Source organism: Papio anubis, chromosome 12 (genome assembly GCF_008728515.1).
Source record: "Papio anubis isolate 15944 chromosome 12, Panubis1.0, whole genome shotgun sequence".
NCBI classification, from domain to species: domain Eukaryota; kingdom Metazoa; phylum Chordata; class Mammalia; order Primates; family Cercopithecidae; genus Papio; species Papio anubis.
Window position 1 is genome coordinate 47,476,549 of NC_044987.1, and position 18,588 is coordinate 47,495,136.

General features: G+C 42.3%; 1 protein-coding gene across 7 annotated transcripts in view; it reads left to right on the plus strand.

Moving 5' to 3' along the window:
* ME3 (malic enzyme 3) overlaps window positions 1-18,588 on the plus strand; it is a 218,207-nt gene that overhangs the window by 15,435 nt on the left and 184,184 nt on the right. The window contains exons 2-3 of one of the 7 annotated variants that reach the window (XM_017948823.3): window positions 14,076-15,315; window positions 17,105-17,247. The exons of 1 other annotated variant lie outside the window; for it this stretch is intronic. In XM_017948823.3, the coding sequence (XP_017804312.1) occupies window positions 17,242-17,247 (6 nt within the window). In that variant the 5' untranslated portion in view covers window positions 14,076-15,315; window positions 17,105-17,241. Of the gene's footprint in view, window positions 1-8,318; window positions 15,316-15,743; window positions 16,326-17,104; window positions 17,248-18,588 lie in introns of those variants that run through there. 5 more of the 7 variants (XM_017948822.3, XM_031653063.1, XM_017948824.3 and 2 more) reach the window with 5 other exon arrangements.

The following is an 18,588-nucleotide window of genomic DNA, read 5'->3' on the forward strand; positions in this document are numbered from 1 at the left end:
AGCAGAATGATTTATAATCCTTTGGGTATATACCCAGTAATGGCATGGATGGGTCAAATGGTATTTCTAATTCTAGATCCTTGAGGAATCCCACACTGTCTTCCACAATGGTTGAATTAATTTACACTCCCACCAACAGTGTAAAAGTATTCCTTTTTCTCCACATCCTCTCCAGCATCTGTTGTTTCCTGACTTTTTAATGATCACTATTCTAACTGGCATGAGACGATATTTTAGTTTTGATTTACATTTCTCTAACGACCAGTGATGATAAGGTTTTTTTTCATATGTTTATTGGCTGCATTAATGTCTTCTTCTGAGAAGTGTTTGTTCATATCCTTTGCCCACTTTTTGATGGGGTTGTTTTTTCCTTGTAAATTTGTTTAACTTCCTTGTAGATTCTAGATATTAGCCCTTTGTCAGATTGATAGATTGCAAAAATTTTCTCCCATTCTGTAGGATGTCTGTTCACTCTGATGGTAGTTTCTTTTGCTGTGCAGAAGCTCTTTAGTTTAATTAGATCCCATTTGTCAATTTTGGCTTTTGTTGCCATTGCTTTTGGTGCTTTAGTCATGAAGTCTTTGCCCATACATATGTCCTGAATGGTATTACCTAGGTTTTCTTCTAGGGTTTTTATGGTTTTAGTCTTATGTTTAAATATTCAATCCATCTTGAGTTAATTTTTGTATAAGATATAAGGAAGGGATCCAGTTTCAGTTTTCTGCATATGGCTACCCAGTTTCCCCAACACCATTTATTAAATAGGGAATCCTTTCCCCATTGCTTGTTTTCGTCAAGTTTGTCAAAGATCAGATAGTTGTAGATGTGTGGTATTATTTCTGATGTCTCTGTTCTGTTCCATTGGTCTATATATCTGTTTTGGTACCAGTACCAAGCTGTTTTGGTTACTGTAGCCTTGTAGTGTAGCTTGAAGTCAGGTAGCATAATACCTCCAACTTTGTTCTTTTTGCTTGGGATTGTCTTGGCAATGTGGGCTCTTTTCTGGTTCCATATGAAATTTAAAGTAGTTTTTTTCTAATTCTGTGAAGAAAGTCAGTGGTAGGTTGATGGGGATAGCATTGAATCTATAAATTACTTTGGGCAGTATGGCCGTTTTCACAACATTGATTGTTCCTATCCAGGAGCATGGAATGTTTTTCAATTTGTTTGTGTCTTCTCTTATTTCCTTAAGCAGTGGTTTGTAGTTCTCCTTGAAGGAGTCCTTCACATCCCTTGTAAGTTGTATTTGTAGACATTTTATTCCCTTTGTAGGAACGGTCAATGGGAGTTCACTCATTATTTGGCTCTCTGTCTATTATTGGTGTATATGAATGCTTGTGATTTTTGCACATTGATTTTGTATCCCGAGACTTTGCTGAAGTTGCTTATTAGCTTAAGGAGTTTTTGGATTGAGATGATGAGGTTTTCTAAATATACAATCATGTCATCGGTAAACAGAGACAATTTGACTTCCTCTCTTCCTATTTGAATACACTTTATTTCTTTCTCTTGCCAGATTGTCCTGGCCAGAACTTTCAATATCATGTTGAATAGGAGTGGTGAGAGAGGGCATCCTTGTCTTGTGCCAGTTTTCAAAGGAAATGATTCCAGCTTTTGCCCATTCAGTATGATATTGGCTATGGGTTTGTCATAAGTAACTCATTATTTTGAGATATGTTCCATCAATACATAGTTTATGGAGTGTTTTTAGTATGAAAGATGTGTTGAATTTTATCAAAGGCCTTTTCTGCATCTATTGAGATAATCATGTGGTTTTTGTCTTTGGTTCTGTTTATGTGATGAATAACTTATTGATTTGTGTATGTTGAACCAGGCTTGCATCCCAGGGATGAAGCTGACTTGATGGTGGTGGATAAGCTTTTTAGTGTGCTGCTAGATTCAGTTTGCCAGTATTTAATTAAGAATTTTCGCATCGATGTTCATCAGGGATATTGGCCCGAAATTTTCTTTTTTTGTTGTGTCTCTGCCAGGTTTTTTTGGTATCACAATGATGCTGGCCTCATGAAAACAGTTAGGGCAGAGTCCTTCTTTTTCTGTTGCTTGGAATCATTTTAGAAGCAATGGTACCAGCTCCTCTTAGAATTTGGCTGTGAATCTGTCTGGTCCTGGGCTTTTCTTGGTTGGTAGGCTATTAATTACTGTCTCAATTTCAGAACTTGTTATTGGTCTAATCAGGGATTCAACTTCTACCTGGTTATTGGTCTAATCATTGATTTGACTTCTGGGAGGGCATATGTGTCCAGGAATTTATTCTTTTTTTTTTCTGGATTTTCTAGTTTATATGCGTAAAGGTGTTTATAGTATTCCCTGATGGTAGTTTATATTTCTGTGGGATCAGTAGTGATATCTCCTTTATCATTTTTTTGTTGTGTCTATTTGAGTCTTCTCTCTTTTCTTCTTTATTAATCTAGCTAGTAGTCCATCTATTTTGCTAATCTTTTCAAAGAGCCAGTTCCTGGATTCATTGATTTTTTTTTTTTTTTTTTTGAAAGGTTTTTCGTGTCTCTATCTCCTTCAGTTCTGCTCTTATCTTAGTTATTTCTTGTCTTCTGCTAGCTTTTGAATTTGTTTGCTTTTGCTTCTCTAGGTCTTTAAATTGTGATTTTAGGGTGTCGATTTGAGATCTTTCCAGCTTTCTGATGTGGGCATTTAGTGCTATACATTTTCCTCTTAACACTGCTTTAGCTGTGTCCCATAGATTCTGGTATGTTATGTCTTTGTTCTCACTGGTTTCAAAGAACTTCCTGATTTCTGCCTTAGTTCCGTTATTTACCCAGTAGTCATTCAGGAGTACATTGTTCTGTTTCCACGTAGTTCTGTGGTTTGGACTGAGTTTCTTAATCCTAAGTTCTAATTTGATTGCATTGTGGTCTGAGAGACAGTTTGTTATTATTTCCATTCTGATGCATTTGCTGAGGAGTGTTTTACTTCCAATTATGTGGTCAATTTTAGAATAAGTGCAATGTGGTTCTGAGAAGAATGTATATTCTGTTGATTTGGGGTGGAGAGTTCTGTAGATGTCTATTAGGTCTGCTTGGTCCAGAGCTGAGTTCAAGTCCTGAATATCCTTGTTAATTTTATGTCTTGTTGATCTGTCTAATATTGACAGTGGGGTGTCAAAGTCTCCCACTATTATTGTGTGGGAATCTAAGTCTCTTTGTAGGTCTCTAAGAACTTGCTTTATGAATCTGGGTGCTCCTGTACTGGGTACGTATATATTTAGGATAGTTAGCTCTTCTTGTTGCATTGATCCATTTACCATTATTCAATGCCCTTCTTTGTCTTTTTTGATCTTTGTTGGTTTAAAGTCTGTTTTATCAGAGGCTAGGATTGCAATCCTTACTTTCTTTTGCTTTGCACTTGCTTGATAAATCTTCCTCCATCCCTTTATTTTGAGCCTATGTGTGTCTTTGCATGTGAGATGGGTTCTCCTGAATACAGCACACCAATGGGTCTTGACTCTTTATCCAATTTGCCAGTCTGTGTCTTTTAATTGGGGCATTTAGCTCATTTACATTTAAAGTTAATATTGTTATGTGTGAATCTGATCCTGTCATTATGATGCTAGCTGATTATTTTGCCCATTAGTTGATGCAGTTTCTTCATAGTGTCAATGGTCTTTGCATTTTGGTATGTGTTTGCAGGGGCTGGTACCAGTTTTTCCTTTCTGTATTTAATGCTTCCTTCAGGAGCTCTTGTAAGGCAAGCCTGGTAGTGACAAAATCCCTCAGCATTTGTTTGTCTATAAAGGATTTTATTTCTCCCTCACTTATGAACCTTGGTTGGCTAGATATGAAATTCTGAGTTGAGAATTCTTTTCTTTAAGAATGTTGAATGTTGGCCCTCACTATCTTTTGACTTGTAGGGTTTCTGCAGAGAGATCCACTGTTAGTCTGATGGGCTTCCCTTTATGAGTAACCCAACCTTTCTCTCTGGCTGCCCTTAACATTTTTTCCTTGATTTCAACCTTGGTGAATCTGATGATTATGTGTCTTGGGGTTGCTGTTCTCAAGGATTATCTCTGTGGTGTTCTCTGTATTTCCGAATTTGAATGTTGGCCCATCTTTCTAAGTTGGGGAAGTTCTCCTGGATAATATCCTGAAGTGTGTTTTCCAACTTGGTTCCATTCTCCTCGTCACTTTCAGGTACGCCGATTGTAGGTTTAGTCTCTTCACATAGTCCCATATTTCTTGGAGGTTTTGTTCATTCTTTTTCATTTTTTTTCTCTAATCTTGTCTTCATGCTTTGTTTTATTAAGTTAATCTACAGTCTCTGATATCCTTTCTTCCACTTGATTGATTTCACTATTGATACTTGTGTACGTTTCATGAAATTCTCGTGCTGTGTTTTTCAGCTCCATTAGGTCATTTATATTCTTCTGTAAACTGGTTATTCTAGTTAGCAGTTCCTGTAACCTTTTATCAAGGTTCTTAGCTTCCTTGCATTAGGTTAGAACATGCGCCTTTAGCTTGGAGGAGTTTGTTATTACCCATCTTCTGAAGCCTACTTCTGTCAATTCATCAAACTCATTCTCTGTCCAGTTTTGTTTCCTTGCTGGCAAGGAGTTGTGATCTTTTTGAAGAGAAGCAGCATTCCGGGTTTTGGAATTTTCAGCCTTTTTGCCCTGGTTTTTCCTCATTTTTGTGGATTTGTCTACCTTTGGTCTTTGATTTTGGTGACCTTCAGATGGAGTTTTTGAGTGGTTGTCCTTTTTGTTGATGTTGATGCTATTGCTTCTTGTTTGTTAGTTTTCCTTCTAACAGTCAGGCCCCTCTTCTTCAGGTCTGCTGGAGTTTCCTGGAGGGCCACTCCAGACCCTGTTTGCCTGGGTATCACTAGCAGAGGCTGCAGAACAGCAAAGATTGCTGCCTGTTCTTCCTCTGGAAGCTTCGTCACAGAGGGACACCTCCCAGATGCCAGCTGGTGCTCTCCTGTATGAGGTGTCTGTTGACCCCTGCTGGAAGGTGTCTCTCCATCAGGAGGCATGGGGGTCAGGGACTCACTTGAGGAGGCAGCCTGTCCCTTAGCAGAGCTGGAGCGCTGTGCTGGGAGGTCTGCTGCTCTCTTCAGAGCCAGCAGGCAGGAACATTTAAATCTTCTGAAGCTGCACCCACAGCCACACTTTCCTTCAGATGCTCTGTCCCAGGGAGATGGGAGTTTTATCTATAAGCCCCTGACTGGGGCTGCTGACTTTTTCTCAGAGATGCCCTGCCCAGAGGGGAGAAATCTGGAGAGTCTGGCTACAGTGAGCTGTGGTGGCTTTGTTTACACTGTGAGGGGAAAACAGCCTACTCAAGCCTCAGTAATAGTGGACACCCCTCCCCCCCACCAAGCTGAGTGTCCCAGGTTGACTTCAGACTGCTGTGCTGGCAGTGAGAATTTCAAGCCAGTGAATCTTAGCTTGCTGGGTTCCATGGGGGTGGGATCCGCTGAGCTAGACCACTTGGCTCCCTGGCTTCAACCCCCTTTCCAGGGCAGTGAACAGTTTTGTATCGCTGGCGCTCCAGGCACCACTAGGTTACAAAAAAAAAAAAAAGAAAGAAAAATAATCCTGCAGCTAGCTTGGTGTCTGCCCAAATGGCCACCTGGCTTTGTGCTTGAAACCCAGGGCCCTGGTGGTGTAGACACCTGAGAGAATCTCCTGGTCTGTGGGTTGTGAAGACAGTGGGAAAAGCGTAGTATCTGGGCCACATACCTTCATCCATCATGGCACAGTCCCTCATGGCTTCCCTTGGCTAGGGGAGGGATTTCCCCGACCCCTTGCACTTCCCAGGTGAGGCAACGCCCCACCCTGCTTCAGCTCGGTCTCCATGGGCTGCACCCACTGTCTAATAAGTCCTAGTGAGATAAGCCAGGTACCTCAGTTGGAAATGCAGAAATCACCCACCTTCTGCATTGGTCTCACTGGAAGCTGCAGACTGGAGCAGTTCCTATTTGGCCATCTTGCCCGGGAATCCTAAAGATGGTTATTGGTGGTAGGGAATAAATAAATAGAGTACGTGTAAGAGAATAACAGGGAATCAACAGAGGACCTCTTAAGGAAGTGATATTTAAGAGGAGACCTAAAGAAAGAGCCAGCCAGGGCAGAAGTCACAGTAAGACTGTTTGGGGCAGAAGGAACAGCTCATATCACGTAGAGTCTGGAGACCACAAATAGCTTGGCATGGAAGGTTCTGGGAGCTGACAATAGACAGTCTAATAGGAGTGTGATTAGTAAAGGGAAATTGCATAATATCAGAGTGGAAAGAGCTCAGGGTCTGATTGTCCCAGGCCTGGGAGTCTGCGTATGTGGGCTGGGTTTCATCCGCTGTAAAGCAGGACACTATTTTAAAAAATTATTTGTTTATTTATTTTTAAGTTCTAGGGTACATGTGCACAACATGCAGGTTTGTTACATGTGTATACATGTGCCATGTTGGTGTGCTGTATCCATTAACTCGTCATTTACATTAGGTATATCTCCTAATGCTATCCCTTCCCTTCTCCCCACCACCCCACAACAGGCCCCGGTGTGTGATGACTGTTAAATGGTTCTAAGCAAGGAAGTGCTTCTGACTTACATTAGTAAAAGATCTCTCTGGCTGCTGTATAGAGAATAGATTGGAGGAGGGAAAGAGTGGAAGCAGCAAGACCAGTTAGAGGTCAGTGCAGTCATTGGAGCAGGAGAAGATGGGTGCTGGGATGGAGGGGTCAGGGAGAAGCAGGAGCTGTCAGATTAGAAATAGAATTAGAAGGTAGAGCAACTGGGGCTGCCCACTGTGTTCTTGGGATTCACCAGAACCCGGTCTGTGTGTTCCGCCCTCTGCCCTCCACACCCCTCACAGTCACCACCACTGCTTATTGCAGTTACTTTCCATGCTTCCTCAGCATTCTTCATAATAATAAGGAAATCAAATATTTTTGTTTTACCTTTATAACGTGCTCCTGATTGGTAATCTCATCTGATCCCCACAAAAAGCTTGAGAGGCAGGTGTTACTACCTTTGTTATACAGGGCACGATGCTGGGATCCAGAGGACTGAGTTGCCCATGGTCTCCCAGACAGTAAGGGGCATCAGCAAGCCTCAATTCCAGATTCCCTGAGACCATTCACTGACTTATTCAATAAACACTTGTGGAGCACCTACTGTGTTCCAGGCACTGTGCTGGGTTCATGGTCCTTGCTCTCAAGGAACCTAGAGTGCAAAGAAGAGACAGAATAGCAAGCTCATAAGAGTAAAGCACTATAGTAGGTTTCATATTATATTAAAAGTATGTTATTAATAATTTGTCCAAGTTTTGCATTCGTGGGGAGAAAGAAGGGTAAGAAGGTTTCTTAAAGTAGCTGGCCTTTGATCTTAAATTACATAAATAATGTGTTGCACCAGGTGAAAAGGAAGGTTGCTATAACCTCTTTCCAAGGGTGATTACTTTTTCTTGGTGTGTCAGGGCTAAGACCTAAAAGATTGGGATTTCCTGGGAAGAGAAGATGGGGGAAAGATGTTCCAAGCAAATACAGCAAAGCGGTATGGTTTGAAAGGATTTGTGGGTGGTTCTGAATGGAGCACAGAGTGTGTGGAAGGACAGGGCAGGAGGGAAAGTCATGGGAGTGGGGTGGGGGCTGCTGTTTGCCTACATGAAGAGTTGAACCTTAGTTCTGAAGATGAACACTGAAGAGTGACACTATAGGATTTGAACTTTAGACAGATCATCTGGCCCAGGTAGGAGACAGAAACAGAGTCTGGGAGACTAGTGAAGAAAGAATTCAGTCTCTGAGGGAGATGAGGACCTTGTATGACCAATAGTGAGGCAAACGCAGACATGAGAGTCCTAAGGAAGCAAAAGACTGGGTTCTTTTCAGAATTCCTTGAGCTCTATAATAGCAGTAACAGGAGTCCAAGAGTTATTGTCAACATGCCAAAAAAACTAATGGAAACCTTACATTTATCCATCATAAATTTACACAGCTTAACCAAGATATCACATTCCTGTCTTTTCCTAGAATTAAACAAAATAAAACTATTAATACTGGTTATCTCACGCGAGTATCAAAAGTTCTGGTTGGCAGTTGTATGTGTCTTAAACATTGGAAAATAACTATTAATAAATGCAGGATTTTTCAAAACATGAAATTCATGAAGGAGTACTTTGAGACTGAGGAATATGTGAGGAATTACATACTTGAGCCCTTTTTATTTGATTTTATTTTATAAGACAGGGTCTCGCTCTGCCACCCAGGCTGGAGTGCAAGTGGCACGATCACGACTCACTGCAGCCTCTGCCTCCCAGGTATAAGGGATCCATTCCCACTTCAGTCTCCCAAGTAGCTGGGACCAAAGGCACATGCCACCACACATGGCGAATTTTTATTTTAAGAATTTTATTGTGAATATTGGGGTCATTGATCTTTAACCATCTTTGCTCTGGTTCTGTTTTCATAAAGCAACACTCTGGTTGTAATTTTATCTCCCAAAATAGATGGAAAGCACCAATTTGCTGAGTACACTGTTGCATGAGATGGCATTTTTGTCATTTTGTGGGCATCAATCAGCCTCCCATGCAGTAGTTGGCATCACTGCCCACAATCACAAACACATGGGTGGGACTCTATTTTCACACCTGTAAAAGCTCAAGAGACTTCCTTCTTTTTCTTAGTCCCATGGAAAACCAATAACTTCCTATACTAAAAATGGAAGTAATGTTTGTAGTTCAGAAAGTATATTTTCTAGATGAGAATTTCCTTGGCTCTAGTTTTTTAGAAGACTTAGGGTGGAATAAAGACAGGATTTGGAGTTTATGCAACATGAACCTTTCACAAATTTGGCCCTCCATGGGCTAAGTGTTGTCACTTTCTCCATTGGGTTGAATTTTAGCTTGCCTTTCTCTTTTCCAAGTCTTAGTTTGTCTTTATGAACCATGATTCCTGGGGAATAAAAATAGAAAATCAGAAGCTTGCAGGAATGATTTTCTTGGCTAGTTTGATCCAGTATCAGCCACTTGTCCAAGTAAAAAGCTGTTTAAAGTTTTTTTTTTAAAAAAAAAAGAGGTGAAGTTTTAATAGCATCAGGAACAAAAATACCATTGTAAGCCAGCTCTTATTTTTTGACATTTTTTTGGTATCATCTGGACAAGGTCATTTGTCACATGGTATGACTCTAACCATGATGCTACAGACATCATAGAAAGTCCAACGAGGAAAACAAGTTTTCCAGAATGAAAAATCCTTGGGAGACTAGAAGTCTTGTAGTTCTTGCACAATTGTAAAAGATCTTTGGTTTTACACCATGAGTTTTCCAAGTCTTTGATCCTGTATAACTTACTCTGTGTAGTATAACTATAGTGGTTTTCTTTAATTCACTTCCTCTTCAAAAGAACAAATTTTTATAATGGAGTCTAACACTGTAAACATTTCTTAATATTGTAGCTTCAAAGAAGTCAGGCTGTAAACACATTTGCATCCAGTTAGCTGATGGTTTATAGATCTGAGAGACTCTTGGGTCCTTGCTTTCCATGAGGAAGCATTTATTTCATTGGCTTTGCCTCTGAAATAACCCACTCAGAGAGGAAGTGCTTCATTAACATCTTTGGTCAAATAACCTTTTCTGTGGTACTTTCCTTTGATTTTTGATGTATAATTCCATTTCTGTCTTGAGTTATTTTGTTAATTTTGCTGCTGTTTTCTGTTTTGTTTTTCTTTTCAAGTGGGTTAGAAGAAGACTTTTCTCCTATTTTGTCCTTTTCTACTTGGGGTCAGGACATGGTATTTAGCCCAGAGAATTGCATAAGGGTTAGTAAAAACTATACTTAATTTAAATATATATTATGCATTCATTTTTTTTAGATCTACTCACATGTGCCTTTCATTGACCTCCCAGTGAAATTGAGAGCAGGTTATGTGTGTGCTTTGCTTGCTCCCCAGTTGTTGAACATGATGATGTTGGCCTCTGGGAAGTTGGGAACACCTTCTTCCCCATCTTTCCCTCTGGGGAGATGGGGAAAGGGTAACATCCTGGAGATGAGATCCTGGGAGCTGGGCTAAGATAGAGGTAAGTCTCCTAGGTATATCAGTAGGGAAACACTGAATCAGGGAGGAGAGAAAAGAAACTGAATGGATAGGTGGGCCAGTGGGAGAGGCCAGGAATTGGATTCTGTATCATGGAGAGCATAACTGAAGGTATAACATGGCACATAGGAAGAGAGGTGATGAGAGAGAGGAATAAGGATCAAGATCTGCAATAGGCAAAGTGAGATAGTTCAGGATCAGAATGAGTGACTGCTGAATACCCATTGGACATTATTGTTTAGGTGCATCTTGAAAACAACCAGGCCAGATGGCTAAGGCCTGTTCAGTCCGTGTGAGAACCTGTGGACCCAGGTGGGGTTCTGAGCGCGTGTTAGTCATGTCCTAAAGCTGTTGTTCAAATACTGGGACCACAGCCACTTACCTTCACAGACCATGGTAGAATCACCCTGTGCAGCTGCAGCTTGAAGGACTTCAGGGCCACCGAGGTCCATAGAAATAAAAATCAGAGGCCGTCTAGCCTTGGGAAACCGTATATTCTCTTTCTTTCCATACTTTGCTGGCCTTTTGTGCTAGAAGCTAATGTGTTCTGTGGATCTCCACCAAGCTTGAACTCTGATTGCAGCATCCTATGTACCAGAAGATGGCCTTGCAGGAGTTTGGCCTAAGCTCCAAAAGATTGTCATGCAGTCTTATTTTTGTTGTTTCCTCTTCCTATATCAGGGACCTCTCAAATGGTTATTTAATTGTACCTCCTGCTTACTAATAGGAGAATGGTAGAAGCTGGGACAGAAGCCCCTTAGCTATAGGGTGGCTAAAGTTTGGCCTTGAGGCCAAAGGTCAATTCTGGTCTCACCCCCACTCTCTGCTCAATAGAAGATGTTGATATCACATGCCCAGAGGTGGGCTTTGATTCCCATCAGCTCTGCTCACTCAATTGTCTCATACATCCTGCCCCCGATCACCCACTCATGCCAAACATAGTTGGAAGACTGTGTCCCAATTATCTGCCCTTCTTAGAGACTTTGAACCATGTAACCCTTAAAGCAAAACTATGGTTATAGCCTAATTTGAAAGGATATTCAGGTTTCTTTTACCTTGAAGTTTTCTACTTCATTTTTATTCCATTTAGTATCTCAGTTTATAGAAAATAGGAAGCATTTCTGTTCAAGATATCATCGAGATCAACACAACTGAGTTTATGAATTATATTCTCATTTGAGAGAGAATTAGCTTTGAATCCAGACCCAATATAAAGCTTAGATCCAGGATTCTAGGAGAGGCACCACTACACAAGGGTGTCCTCTGAACCCTTGCTTTGGAAGGCATCATTTTATATCCTGGATACGGATGCTTAGATGTATGTTTTTGTGCCGGCAGGAACTGGTTATGGCAACGTGTGGGGGAGATGTTTATCCTTTGGATGAATATTTGGGTGGGAAGTTTGTGTTTCAAGAAACTGAGCACTAATTGTAAATACAACCATTTTGCTGTGATTGAATCACTTCTTTTTCATTCTCTTGTAGGATCTTCTGGAAGCACATTATGTACATTAGGGAGACTCAGCTCATGCATTTCCACTGAATAAATCTGCTAAAGAAAAAGGCGTTACTCCTGTAGCTCCTTTTTAGACAGGCAAGAATATAAATCTTGTGATTAAAACAATAATAATAACAGCAAACTTTTGTGGGAAACCATTAATTCCTAAGACAGGAGATCTCAGATAGATGTAGTAATAAGAACATTTGCCACGGAGAGAGAAGACATTAATATAGAGTGAGAGGCTCTGCTTCTCAGCTGTGTCACCTGCAAACTTCTGTTTCTGGGTTATTATAGTTGATCACCCAAGGCTCCTTCCAATCTAACATTCTCTAGACATAGAATGGACACGATGACAGTGACTTCTGGCAGGGCTTTCCAGACAGGTTTGGAAGTACAGTGGTTCACATTTTGGTGAGGAGTTAAATGGGAGAGTAAAGTGCAAGGAGCTCAGGCTTAGGAACTCAAGGGACATGGATTTACATCCTAACCCTACCACTTACTAGCAGTGTGATCTTGGGAAGGCTACTTGATCTAGCTTTCCTGAAGTTTGCTATCTATAGAAAGAGGATAACAGTTCTAACCTCCTAAGGTTGTTTTGAGGATTAAAAGAGATATTATAGCTATTTAAAGTGCTTGTTTAACACAATATCTGACATATTGTAGGCCCCCAGTAAATGCTAGTTTAAGCTCCCTTACCCTTTACTAGCGATGACGTCATATTAGTAAGAGTTCTAGAAACTTGAAAGATAATGTGTCATCCACCCTCACCCTACACTTCACATGAGTTTTCGTCCTTTTCTGAGCAGGAGCTTTTATTTTAACAAAGACACATTAAGTACTACTTATTTATTTAAGTGTGTACTGTGGTTGTGATTTTTTTTTGGATTTGTATATGAAAAATCAATAGTAAATGCTGATTTCCTTTCCCTGTAGCTGTAATTGTTATGTAATTTAAAGGTCTGATTACAGAAATGAATGCAGCTGTGTTGCTCTTGCACTGCACGGCCCCGGATGTGCTGTGCGTATACCCAGGCATGCTGCACTCCCTGTACTTACATCATTTGGGAGGAAGTTTCCAGTACCACAACCTCACAGGCAGTATTTAATCACCTCAAACTCTAGCTTTGAGGTTAGCCTGTAAATGGAAAGCCACTTGGGTTTACCACAACAGAAAAGTCAGAGGGTACACCATTTCTAAGACAGCATGTTGGGAGGCACAGCCAGGCCTGGGGGGCTCCTGTGGGAAGCTGGGAGCCATGTGAGTTTCATACCCAGGTGCCATAGTAAAGACAGAACCAGCTTCCTTATGTGTGTGTATGCATGAGCATGTCTGCACATATATATTCATATATTTGCATAAATTCATAGATATATTATTTCTACATATCAAGCCCGTGCACTGTAATCATCAGTGACTATTTTTCTGTGTGTGCATAGTTCAGGATCTCATCCGTACATTTCTATGGTCTCTGTATTGATTTCCTTATCTCCAATTTCTCCTACTCCCAGTTCAACTTCATCAACCTCTACCAGATGAAATTGGTAATACATGAACTCCATTTCTTAAAAAGCTTCCTGTGCTTCTTCCCACCTACAGCACAAAGTTAAACTCCTTAGCACAATACACAAGGGCCTTCTCGAGGGATGTCTCAATCAAGCCTCATCATCCCTACTACCTAGTCTGTGCCATGCCTGCTACACCAGACTCACCGCTCCCAAGTGCGCACCAGGCTCTCTTGTTCCACATCTTTGTGCTGCCTGCTCCCTTGCTTCTCTTAGCCCTGATGGCTCTAACGTCAGTTCCCATGGAAATCTTCCCTGAGAGCTCTAGACCAAATATGGGCTTTCTCATTGTGTCTGGGTGTTTATTCCACTGCCATGGCATTTATCACACTCCTGTAATGAGTTTTGCTTTTTGTTTTGTTGTTGTTGTTATTGTTGTTTAAGTTTTACTTTTGGTACTATAATAGGATCTCCCAAGGACAGTGACTGTTCTGTCCGTTTTTATAACCCTAAGAACCTCGCTTGGTGCTTCACACACATGGTAGATGCTTCATAGTGTTTGTTGACTGAAAGAGTTAATGAAAACTCCCTGAATGTACATGTATAGATATTAGTTATGTATAAGACCCAGCCACTGTTAGTCTTGAAACTAATTGAGGATTCTGGATACAGGTACCATTACTGATTTGCTCATTTTTTTCGCCATTTTTTGCTTCTTTTACTCTTACATAGATTCAAGAATGAAGGCATGCAAACAGTAGATTCTTAACACACCCTTGTCCAGATCTTTGGCTTTTCACTTTCTCTGTAATTCTACTCCTGTGGCCTCACAGCATCCTAAAGCCTAGCTTTTAGACCCTACTCTGCTACTTCTCAGCTGCTGTGTGACTATAAGCAAAGCACTTAAGGAAAAACAGAAACTAACCTTCTTAGGAACACCTTCACATATATTTCTCTTTTAATTCCCATAACACCCTTTTAGATAATCATTTATCAATTCTCTTTTTTAGGATGAAGAAACTGAGGATTTGAGAAGTTAAGTAACTTGTTCAAGATCACACACAGCAAATAGAAAAGCCAGAGTACAAACGCAGCTCCGATTCCAAAACTTGTGCATGTTCTACTGGACTGCTTTGTCCTCTCCGGATCTCACTTTCTCCATCTGAAACATCACCAGGTTGTTAGAGAAGTCAGTCAGGAATGAGGGCTATACGTGCCCTGCAGGCTGTCATGTGTGTCTGGGCATAGGGAGTGTTGTCACTCTGGATGTGCACCAAGTGATGCTTCTCCTGAACCAGCGTTGCTTGCAGTAGTCGGGCAGTGCTCAGCCACTACTCTCCAGACCTGGCCATGACCTCAGTCCCTCTCTTTATGAGTATTTATGCCAGGCAGTGTCCTAAAAGCACTTCACAGATGTTATCTCATTTTAAAGACTCTATAAAAGCTCCAAGGGGCAAATACCTTAGTTAGTCTCATATAGATTAAAACAGACACACACAAAGGGCTGGGTTCAGAGAATATAATAGGCATCCCTAAGCTCTCACAGAGGATTTAACCCAGAAAGTCTCAAACCAGACATCCCCCGCCCTGCCCCCAGCACATTTCCCACTACACTGAATTGCCTCCTATTCCTTCAACCAACCCTTCAGAAGCTTCAGGCTTCCACAGGGTCCAGGTTTCTTTCTAGGACCCTTGTAGGCTGGTAAATGATCTCTACCATCTCCCCTGAAAATGTGTGAGCTTTAGCCCAAAACTTCCCAGGATATGGGGGACTAGGTTAAACAAAGCAGCCCCAGAAGAACCAGGCAAAGAAATTATCAAGCCAAAAGACCAGGATTCCAGTTCTGGCTCTGCCATTTAACCAGACTGTGCTTATCCCTCAACTTCCCTAAGTCTGTTTCCTCATCTGCAAGATGAGTATCAACATCACTGAGTTGTTCTGGAAAATGACATAGGCTGTGTTAATCCATTTGCTGCTGCTGTAACAGAATATCATAGACCAGGTAATTTATAAAGAAAAAAAAGGTATTTCCTCACAGCTCTGGAGCTGGGAAGTCCAAGAACATGGTTCTGGAATCTGGCGATAGCAAGCCTGCAAGACAGAGACAGGAAATAAAGTAGAACTCATCCTTTCTTTAGAAACCTACTCCTGAGATAACTAACCCACACCCAAGATAATGGCATTCATCTATTCTTTAGGGCTCTAATCATCTCTTAATGGTCCCACCTTTAAATACCATTACAATGGAGGTAAGTAAGTTTCCAATACATGAAATTTGGGGGACACATTCAAACCACAGCAGGCTATCATAACAAAATACCATAGACTGGGTGGCTTATTCTCACAGTTCTGGAGGCTGGAAGTCCAGGCTTGGGGTACCATCGTGGTTAGTTTCTGGTGAGGGCCCTCTTCCTGCCTTGCAGACATCCACCTTCTCACTGCGTCCTCACATGGCCCTCCCGCAGTGTATGTGGGTGGAGAGAGAAAGCATTGATGTCCTTCCCTCTTCTTATAGAGCCAATCACCCAATCCTCTTCTTATAGGGCCCAGACTCAAGTGATCCTCCCACTTCAGCCTCCCGAGTAGCTGTGACTACAGGTGTGCACCACCACACCTGGCTAATTATTGTAGAGATGAGATTTCATCATGTTGCCCAGGCTGGTCTGGAACTCCTGGGCTCAAACAATCCATCTGCCTTGGCCTTCCAAAGTTCTGAGATTACAGGCGTGAGCCAGCATGTCCAGCCTGTTCCTAATTTTTTTAATGGTGGCTGATGATATCTAGAATGGAGCAAAGATACAATCTCACCCCTCAAGAATTGTCATGTGGAGGTTCTGTTTGTTGTTGTTATTGTTATTCTCACAATCACAAGTCAATAAAAATGGCTAATCCTGTTTAAATTAAATTTTATTGTTTATTATCATCAATCATAGTTTCAGTTTGCCCTAACAGAGAAGCCAAGGATAGTGTTCAAAGGAACCTGCCATAAGGTTTCCAAGAAAGAAGACAATGGACAAACCAGCTGCTATCTATGATGTTTTATTTTCAGAATAAAACACAAAACAAACAAAAAAAACCCAGAACCATTTTCTAGCACGGGAATGTGATACTGTCTCTAACGTGAGCTTTCATTCATAGTAGACAGTGCCCCAGGTACACGACTAAAATGCTACCAGTCATTCTTTGTTTTTTGGATGATTTTCTTTTGGCAGCATGATAATTTATTTCAAACCAAATCCATGGCTTTGCTGAGAGACAGGTAAGTTGAGCGACAGTAAGAAAGACAATCTCATGATCTCATTGTGAGCTAAGAAAACTGGGAAGTCTAGAGTTTAAGAAGCTGTCCCACGGGCACGCTGACCATTAGCTGACCTGCTACTCACAGTCCGGATGTCAGGAAGGAGGTTGGGAACATCATACCACTCTACATGGCACCCATGTAGAGACATGAACCCAGGCTCTGGCTCCATACAACCCAGTCCATTTGGGAGGGGGATTTAAATCAGGGCCCCCACTTCTGACTGACCAGATGGAGGCCTCCCTGAATACCCCTCTCAGGTTTCCCAATCTCTCCTCCCTCTACTCTTCCTTCTCCTTTTTTTCTTCCTTCTTCCCTTCCTTATGCCCAAGATGGCTGTTTGTTGGAATGGAAGGAAAGGGGTGTATTTTGGGAGGGATCTGAGGGACTCAGTTAATGGAACATATCAAGGTTAAGGGAGAATAATTACAAGAAGGAAATTCTGGTTCCTTTTATTTCCTCCTATCTGGACTCCAAAGGCACCATCATGGCAGAATCAGCACGGGACTGTGAGCCAGTGGCCCTACTCTCATCTCAGCTCTGCCACTGATGGTGGGCCTGTCATTTAACTGCTTTGAGCCCAGGTTTCCCCTCTAGATGGTGGACATGTAACCTCACAGCATCACCATGATAACCTCCCCAAAAGACCCCATGAGGTCTATGGTAGATGCTTCTGTTTGTGAAGCCCTTCGTGATTGCATCTGATGGACATACTCTCCTCTTCCTCTGGGCCCCTCTAGCATCGTCTTCTGTTGACCTCTGGCCTATAGAACAGCATGCATTTGGGTTTGAGAGCAACCTGGATTTGCAGCCAAGACACCCATGAGAGTATCTTCCTCTCCCTCACAACCACCCGTCTCATACCAATCAAGTCTCAATGTCCGTAAGTGTCCTGTCTAGCACCTTTTCATTTCTCTTATTACATTCCTCCACCATGCCCTTACTTTCCAGCTATTTTAATGTGCGCAGTGGAATGTGGCATTTAACAGCACGGGCTCTAGAAGCAGCATTACCTGCGTTCAGATTCTGGCTTTGCCTCCCTAGACTGTGGCACCCTTGGGCCAATTATGTAAGCATGTTGTACTCGGTTTCCTGATCTGCAAAGGAGAGTTAATGAATCAAAACACACAAAGCCCAGGAAAGTACCTAGCAAACAGTAAGTGACTAAATGTCAGTCTGTCACTGTGCTTATGTCCTTGGTCACATCTCTCTTGTGGGTGAATGAGCTGCTTGGAGACTATAATGTGGCCTTGGACTTTACAGAGAGGAGCTTCTGTGGCTAGAGAATAAGCAACCAAACCCTCAGCCTGGCCACACAATGCTGGATGGTGACTCAGTTGTCATTACTGAAATGCTTATCAGACCCACAGCAGTTTTCTGTGGGAACCCTCGACATCCTGACTCTGTGTCCCTGGGCAGAGGGGCTGTGCGGTGCTCGGGAGGAGAGTGACTAAGTGCTACCATCCAGCCATGGTGGCTGACTCATGCATGAGGACTGAGGGATGCGGATTCTGAAAGCTCTTCCTCACTGTATGTTTCCTGTCCATACAGCCCTGCCCCAGGGCCTGGGGCTTCCATGGAGGACCAGTGCCCAGGAGAGATTCATGTGACTGCAGAGCACCCTGGGTTGCCCTGAAGGAAACCATGGCCTTCACTACCACTCATCACACTTGGGCCTACCCAAGGTCTCTGGAGCGCAGTTCTGCCCCTGTGGCCTCGTCTGTCCCTGCCTTTGCAACACAGGCTGTCACACATATGGCAGGTTCTCCAACACATGGCCAGAGAATCGGTGTATGCAGTGCTGGAGGGGCCTGAGGATGATGTCCAGGGCTGTTCCTCATTTTGCAGACATGGATACTAATGTCTGAAGGCGGCAGGGTCTTCAGCAGTACAGTCAGGACTGGAATTCTGAGGACTAATTCCCAAGTCCATGTTCTTTTCAGGAAACCCTGCTAAAGTAAAAGAACATATCTTCTTGGCTGTAGTGTGAGGAACAGGAAGAAGCAGGCACAGGGAAGCGAGTCTGAGATACCTGGCTTCCAGAGCTACCCGGCTCCCCTCGGCCATTTTGTCTCCCTTCATCACTCCCCCATTTAGGCTCTCGGATCAGGCAGTTCCCCACTACTTCCCCAGCAAACTGTGAGGCCCCTGTGAAGCCGCTCTCCCAGAGTCCCTCTGCTCAGGCTGTACTCTCTTGCACCCAGCAGCCCTTGAACACATCACT